The sequence below is a fragment of the Cherax quadricarinatus genome, unplaced genomic scaffold, assembly GCF_038502225.1.
Source record: "Cherax quadricarinatus isolate ZL_2023a unplaced genomic scaffold, ASM3850222v1 Contig1477, whole genome shotgun sequence".
Taxonomy (NCBI): Eukaryota; Metazoa; Arthropoda; class Malacostraca; order Decapoda; family Parastacidae; genus Cherax; species Cherax quadricarinatus.
Window position 1 is genome coordinate 22650 of NW_027196503.1, and position 7908 is coordinate 30557.

Consider the following 7908-nt stretch of genomic DNA (forward strand, 5'->3'; position numbering starts at 1 on the left):
TGTCAAACCAGCTGAAGATTCTTGTAAATAATTAAAAAAAAATGAATAAGAAGCCAGATAAAGATTGCAAACATAGGGACAGTTAAGTGTAACCTATTTCATGATATCTGCGTCTGGATTCTCTCATTATTATTATTAATAACATTTTAAGACACACAACACGAAGACAAATACTGCATCACGACAATCTATGTAAAAACAATCACAATACTAAAAGCTATTGTACCTGCAAACAAAATATCCAGTTCACAGAGCCTCTTCGTTTGCTAACACTCACTAGTATAGTTACCCATAAAACTATTCAGTTTTCTTGAAATCCTAAGTAACAGCGGGTAAGTCCATTTTCTTATAACCACTAACACGCACACACGAGCACTTGAGGCATAACTTGCACAAACCTAAAGTTCCAAGTTTCTCTTTATTAGGCAGTCCACCAGAATCGAATCCAAGAGTTAAAACGTGCAAAACCAATGTCTATAAATCCAAAACGGATATCTCATCATTTAAAATAGCGATGACGAGTGGTGCTTTGACTAAAAAATAACAAGAGGACCCTGGGATATTCCGCGGGTAGCGCCGAATTTCCGGAACTCTGTTTACCCTCATACGGGCCTGATCTTGCAGACGCAGCAAGATGGGAACCAAAAGGTATCCGTTGCAAGCTTCATGCCGGATCCGTCGAGAGCGATGAGTCGCTTCTGAACGTACTGCTGTTGACAGATTGCGGTGAACCCGTCGGGGATGCTGCAAAACCCAGTGCAGGTGTTGGTGCTGCCGAAGAGGGAAATTAATAAATAACAGTAATTTTCACTCATTGCAACTTGATATATAAGAAATAACTTACCTACTTAAACTTTGCCATTTCTTTAAATCTAGGTGTTTCCTAGCCCTAAATTTTAAGCCCTAACATAATTAATATAGCATTATTTTCGCCTACCTATGTCTCCCATGAAACTCTGCTTAGCCGTACTCTCTCTTTTATCTAAACTTTCCTTCATCGACACCATGCCTAACCTTTCTAGGGTACGGTAGGTGTCTGAGCCCGAGCTTACAGCTCACAAGACTGTCATTCCCATTAGTCCCCTTGGGACGGGGATGGCAGACCAGAGAGGCCTAGCTTGTGGCTAGGCCTGGGGACAGTTGGTCCCAAAGATGAGGGGGTACTTGTGCCTCCTCCCATGGGAGACTTAGGTCTCAGACACTCCCCTAAAGAGGGAGCCAAGGCCGGGCCGCCACTTGGAAAAAGCCCGGGCAGAGAGAATACCGGCGAATCTTTAATAGCAAATAATAAACTTTCCTTAATGCTCAACTTACATGCACTTCTTGCTCTCGACCAGCTGAGTGTACTCGGTAGAGACTTCGTTGACGTTAACGAGGAACATCCAGTCACCCTTATTGTTGAGGGCTGCCCGGGGCATGATGAACTCAGACTCATATGGGCAGAGGTCCGAGGAAGAGGCTTGGCGGCGCTGGCGGCGGTGGGTTGACCTCATGGCCCTGTGTGTGACGTCAGAAGAGTGAGCAGATGAGACGGAGAGGTGTAAGTATGTATTTGCTCGTGTGAGGAAAGGTAACAGGAACACGTCGGTCATAATGACCCTCGTGTTTAAACCTACAAAGCGGAGAGGGAGTCGATATGCCTAGCCAGTGCTACGACTAGCTGGCTAGTGACTTCCTAATTTTACCACAGATATGTTTACATTCGTGTTATTGTGATATCTGGAGTCATTCGTGAACATGGTAGGAAGGCAAAATGTCCAGAAACACGTAATTCAAGACACTTAAGATTACAACAAGACTATTAAGACAGTGTATCGCTCAAGGAAAATTTTATAAAGTCATGAACTAACTTTAAAAAAGCTCTACTTGACCGGTAAACGCGCAGGCCATAGCCTGTAAAGCTAACGAACTCAAAATGTTGAAATTAGCCCTGAGATTCCCAAAGCCACGAGTGTCTTCGTACCATGAACATTACCTAACTCTACCGGGTGCATGGTATTTGTAAGATCGATAGTTGAATGGGTAGGACAATGGGTACATTGTCTTGTCTCATGAGGCGGAATAGTGTGACACGGGATCGGATGTCGGCCAGCTGCAGTTTGGTAAATGATTCACTGCCACTTGTTTCGTGGTTTCATTACTATACAGACTGTTTATGGAGGCTGGTATACAAACGGGAGGAGGTTGAAATTAGCTTTGAGCTTCCCACTGCCATGAACAACACATAGCTCTGCCGGGTGTATGGTACATATATATATATATATATATATATATATATATATATATATATATATATATATATATATATATATATATATATATATATATATATATATATATATATATATATATATATATATATATATATATATATATATGCAAAACAACCACTCTGAAAGAATAGAGAAATTCCAAGCGCTTTCGTGACTACTCACATTATCAAGGAACTATGAAAGTAAAGCATCCAAGGAAGCTATATAAGGGGTCTGGCCAGCACCTCACTATCAGATCCCACAACGGTTAAACACCTGACGCGCGCCGACCCAACTTGGATAGGTCCTTGGCACAACTCACCCCACAAACTATTCTACCCAAGAAAATTTAAAAATTATTTGTCCAGTGTATTATTAAATTCTTCCCAAATTCTATTAATTATAAATGGATCTAATTTATATAAACCAAAGGAAATATTCATATTATTGTCAAAACTGCTTTTTATGAAACAAGATTCAATTATATTCCTGTCGACCATGGACTTGCTTGATACTACTTTCTCAACTTTTTGAAAATCAATTGGATGGTTAAAATCTCTTACATGAATAAATAGAGCATTGGAATCTTGTCCAATTCTAATGCTATATTTATGTTGTTTTAATCTTAGTTCGAGATTTTTACCAGTTTGACAGTAATAAACTTTATCGCAAATTTTACAAGGAATCTTATAGACACATCCATCAGCATTTTGGGAGGAATCCTTTATCAAAAGTTTTTTTACTGTATCAAGATTTTTGAATACAACTTTAATATTAAAAGTCTTAAGAAGAGAAGGCATATCAACCAAGTTTTCATGGTAAGGGAGAACCAACATATTTTTAGTTGAATAAGGCTGGTTGTCCCTTTTTGGATAGTAAAAAGTATTTCTAGCAACTTTAAAAGATTTATCAATTACATTTCTTGGGTATTTTAAATCATTACCTATTTCATAAATTTTGGATATTTCCTCATCTATGAACTCAGGACTACAAATTCGTAAAGCTCTCAAAAACATTGATGCATATTCTGAAATCACCTGTTTACTGTGATCTTATTGCATATATATATATATATATATATATATATATATATATATATATAAATATATATATATATATATATATATAGGCATAATTAGTCAGCAAGAACTCATTTAAAATTAAGTCCTTAATCAAATTTCCTCTTATACGTTTAAAGATATATTTTTCATTTACGTTAATGGAAAAATAAGTAATTTTGTACCAAAAGAACCTGCCGAATAGGTATAAGTTGCGATTTTGGCTTAAATAGAAAACCATTCGAAAATTTGTGTATGTAATAATTTCGCGAGAATCATTCTGAACCTAACGAGAAAAATATAATTCATTGTGTTTGTTTGTTTATTATTAAATTATTGTAAATTTATCTAAAATATATTTAGTTGGATAAGGCTAAATTAAATTGAGCTTGTTATGATAAGGTTAGGTAAGTTTTCTAAGGTTCTTTTGGTACAAAATTATTAATTTTTACATTAACATAGCATACATTAACACGGTTACCCTAAGTGAAGATCGCATTATTAATGACCAAATAAATGTAATAATGTCGTTACGTTTAAACTTGTGTTGGTGATTTATAGCAAAAATTAATACAAGCTTATCTTGTTGAGCGAAATGATCCTCGCTAAATCAGCAGAGATGGAAAGCAGACAGAAGCAGTCAAGCCTGTATAGCGAGCATAAGCCAGCAAGCATTCATTCCAGTCGTGTGTTTTTGTAAGTCCTTGTCATCCCTGTGTGTCTTCCTGATGTCCTTAGTCTCTCTCTCTCTCTCTCTCTCTCTCTCTCTCTCTCTCTCTCTCTCTCTCTCTCTCTCTCTCTCTCTCTCTCTCTCTCTCTCTCTCTCTCGCACATACGCTTACACGAACACAAGCATACTGCCCAGTAAGCCCCCTCCTGGACCAGGGTGGACCACCAACCCTGGGACCGTCTAGAGAAGACGCTTACTTGGTCCACCATGGCTGTGGCTTGGGAGGGGAGCGAGGCGGAGGCAAGTAGCGGGGAACGTAGGAGTTCCCAGCAGTGGGGGACTTCGGGTACCGTGGGTAGGGACCCTCGTTGTCGTAGATGGGCGTGGGTGGCGGCTCGTAGAGGTTCGTGGGCGCCGGCTGGTTGTAGAACCCAGAAGAGGGCGCGCCGTACTTGGTGGAAGGTGGAGGTAGGTAGGAAGGCGCCACGTAAGGTTTGGACGTAGTCGAGTAGTTCTGACGTGGGGGCGGCAAGTAGCCCGTGGATGGTCTGGGAGGCCCGTAGGTCGGTCTCGGGGGCCCGTAGGTCTGCCTGGGCCCGTCGAAGGGCTGCCGGGGAGGCTCGTAGTCGTAAGTCATCGGCGGCGTTGGGGAATCCCTGAAGAGGATCACAGGATGAGGAATTATTCAACAGCCGAGGATAATCACTTAATGCAGTGCAGTCTCACTGAATATATATATATATATATGACATTTTAATATATGCTAATGTTATGGTATACGATAAAATATAATACCATGGGAGAAGTATGACAGCTGGTGAAGGCAGGGTCTTCCCATGGCAGAGCATATCATGGCTACATAATTCTCTCTCAGGCCATAATACCAACAAGAAGAACATGCAGATATATCATTTATTATTGAAAAAAAGAGAAGGGAGAGAGAGAGTAATTCCCACAGCCTTCAGACAGTCAGGCTGGGGAAGAGAACCTTACCTCGCCTCGAAGGTGTATGAGTCTCTGGTCTCGTCCATCAATAAGGAGTCAACGTCGAACATCTTATTCTCCAGTAGGTATACGATGCGATCTCTGGGAGAGAGAGAGGGGGGGAGGGGTCAGCGTTGCGAACAAGGGTCAAAGGCTCAGTGTTACACACGAAGAGAGAAAGGGAAAACACAGAGAGAAAAAAAAGCGTAAAACACGAAAGAGGTACTAACAGACATATCCTCCACTAGTTAATACCAACACCAAGAGGCTAGTTAATCAGTCTGCTTACAAAGACTTGGAACAACTCTCCCTTACATTGTAGTAAACTTGATCACCTTCCATTCCAGAGGCGTTGTATGAGACTTGCTACACAAATAACCTGGACATAGGAGAGAGAAGCTTACGACGACGTTTCGGTCCGGCTTGGACCATTTACAATGTCGAGTGTGACTTTGTAAATGGTCCAAGTGGGACCGAAACGTCGTTGTGGCTTCTCTCTCGTATGTGCGGGTTATTTGTGTATTGTTCTAGTCACGGTATTGTGCCTTTTATTCTCTAAAAATTTACTGCTTATTCATAGTAAAAATGGCGCTCTACGGTCCCTAAAGGTTTACCGCTTATACGTAGGAATAATGATGATGAAAATAATAATAATGGCGTGACTAACATTTTTTTTTTTTAGCGAATGAGAGAGATAGCAATAATGGTGAGAGGAAGGACTGGGGATAGATTAAAGAAGAGAATTGTGGAAAAACAGAAAAGAGATAGGAAAGGAAGACTAAATGGCTTGACCATTTTGAGTTTTACAGAATGGCTTTTATCACACAGTGATTAGTAGTTTTTTCCGCCCGAAAAAAAAATTATATCTTCCAACAATTTTTGGATATATTTCCTAACATTGAAAAATATTCAAAATATTTTTTGCCCTAAAAAGCTCAATCTAGAATTATTATATCACAAGTCATATTATTTATTAATTGGAATTATTTATATATATATAAATCATGTAGGAATTTTCCATAACGTTTGTTTATTGTATTGTTTTACATCACACTAATATTTTCTTTATCTAATTCAGTCGATCGTTTAGTTGTCTTTTTTTTTTCATTTATATTGTATCTTACATACGCTTAATTTTATCTAATGTACCTTTTTTTCCCTATAAATCATGAGTCTTTTTTTAATATATCACAGTTGAATTTTTCCACTATATCATTATTTATCTTTCCCATTAAAATAAATTTATTTATATATAAAATTGTTAAGAAAGTCAAGGACAGAAGGAAGGTGGTCAGGATGCGAACTTCACTCTGCTCAGGAGTCTTCAGTTTATGAGAAACTCTTAAGGACTCACCTCCTGGCACTATATAAGGCCCCATCCTGTCACTTCAACTTCATATTGTTTCAGACAACGGAACAATGCTCTTCTCCAGACTGAGGGACTGACCACCTCAAAACTTTAAGGGTGATGGACTGATTACATCGTCTTCAAGTATCTTCTGCTTCTATCAACTTTTCTGTACTCGACTGAAGAAGCCTACTGTGTAGGCGAAACGTTTCGAAATAAAGATACCTAACTGTTGCATATGTGTCTTACCTAACACTCTTAAGGACTCGCTTGAAGATGACAAAAATACAGAGTTTATGGTAATTCTGTGTGTGTGTTGGACCTGATAGCTTGTGCTACCAGGTCGGTTGCCGTGTTCCTCCCTTAAGTCAATGTGACCTGACCTGACTAGGTTGGGTGCATTGGCTTAAGCCGGTAGGAGACTTGAACCTGCCTCGCATGGGCCAGTAGGCCTTCTGCAGTGTTCCTTCGTTCTTATGTTCTTATGTTCTTAAAAAGATATAAATTAGTTCAAGTGAGATGGTGTTCCTTTCAGCAGATTTAGTAAAGCAGGACGAGTTGGCAGTGTTTCTGCCCATTAATACACAGATTTCTTATCAATTAAATCACTGAAAATTAACAAGAAATTATTATATTCATCAGAATGTATTCAAGACACTTCTACATCACACAAATATTATGCTTTTTATTTTTTTTAAGACACTTCTGTAAATAGTAAGTTCATTTGGAGTGGAAACAAAAGGAGACACAAATCACCTAGTCACTTCCATAAATAATTCCTCCTTTGGAGAGAAACACTTCACAGTTTTATAAAGTGTGAACTTACTTAGGGTATTTCTTGGGCTGGATGCAGAAGGTATCCCTGGGGTCCTGTACACAGTCGGGAGTGCCACCATTGACCTCGGGCAAGAACCCGCTGTTGGGGTACGCTGGGCCCACTTCAACAGGCATCAGTCCCATCACCCAGAAGCCCACACTCAGCACCACGCTCCACCTGTAAGGGCGAGAAAGAAGAAGTGGTTAAATGTTAAATTAGGAGAGATTGGGGAAAAGAGGGACTAGATCGATTAAGAGAAGGGGAAGGGTCGAGTGGAAGCGGAATGCTTAACAATATTTCCGTAGTTCAGGTAGAGCCGAAGTTATTCTAGAATTATTAATATTATGAGCATTAAAGTTTCTCTGAATAGTATTCCTACTGCAATTTCCCCAGCTCGCTTTAAGGCAGGCGGAACTGGAGACCTGGAGAATGTACAGAGAATCTTCACTTGCAACCCTTGAACGGCAGGAAACATAAATTATAATTTACATCTGTGAACTTCTAGAGCAACTGGTAATAAATCTGCACACGGGAATCACTCCCTAGGAAAGTAAAAGGCTCGACAGACGATGGATATTTCCCCCTAATGAGAAAGAGATGCACCATGACACCACTAAGAGACAATGTAATTAGTGTAAAGGACCAAGACTCTTCAACACTCTCTATACTTAGTCGATTTTACAAACCGACCCCTAAATACCTTCATGAGGGAACTGACGAGTTCTTTAAGTCATTTTCTGGACTGCATGCTGCTAGCAGTGACAATCTGATTGATCAAT

At 39.6% G+C, this 7908-nt stretch overlaps 1 protein-coding gene across 1 annotated transcript; it reads right to left on the minus strand.

Annotated features, from left to right (window-relative positions):
* Positions 1–411: 411 nt before the first annotated feature.
* LOC138851666 (protein spaetzle 5-like) lies at positions 412–7299 on the minus strand. Its single transcript, XM_070081021.1, has 5 exons — positions 7139–7299; positions 4974–5066; positions 4238–4636; positions 1315–1497; positions 412–771 (listed from the first exon to the last, which is right to left on the minus strand). The coding sequence occupies exons 1-5, from the start codon at positions 7270–7272 to the stop codon at positions 603–605; spliced, it is 978 nt and encodes a 325-aa protein (XP_069937122.1). The 5' UTR covers positions 7273–7299; the 3' UTR covers positions 412–602.
* Positions 7300–7908: the final 609 nt, after the last annotated feature.

Excerpts from the sequence above, each read along its gene's own strand:
- LOC138851666 (XM_070081021.1), bottom strand. The coding sequence starts at position 7,272 with ATGGGACTGATGCCTGTTGAAGTGGGCCCAGCGTACCCCAACAGCGGG. Across the intron at positions 5,067-7,138 it reads CAGCCCAAGAAATACCCTAA|AGATCGCATCGTATACCTAC; the intron begins GTAAGTTCACAC and ends TCTCTCTCCCAG. Across the intron at positions 4,637-4,973 it reads TCATACACCTTCGAGGCGAG|GGATTCCCCAACGCCGCCGA; the intron begins GTAAGGTTCTCT and ends GATCCTCTTCAG.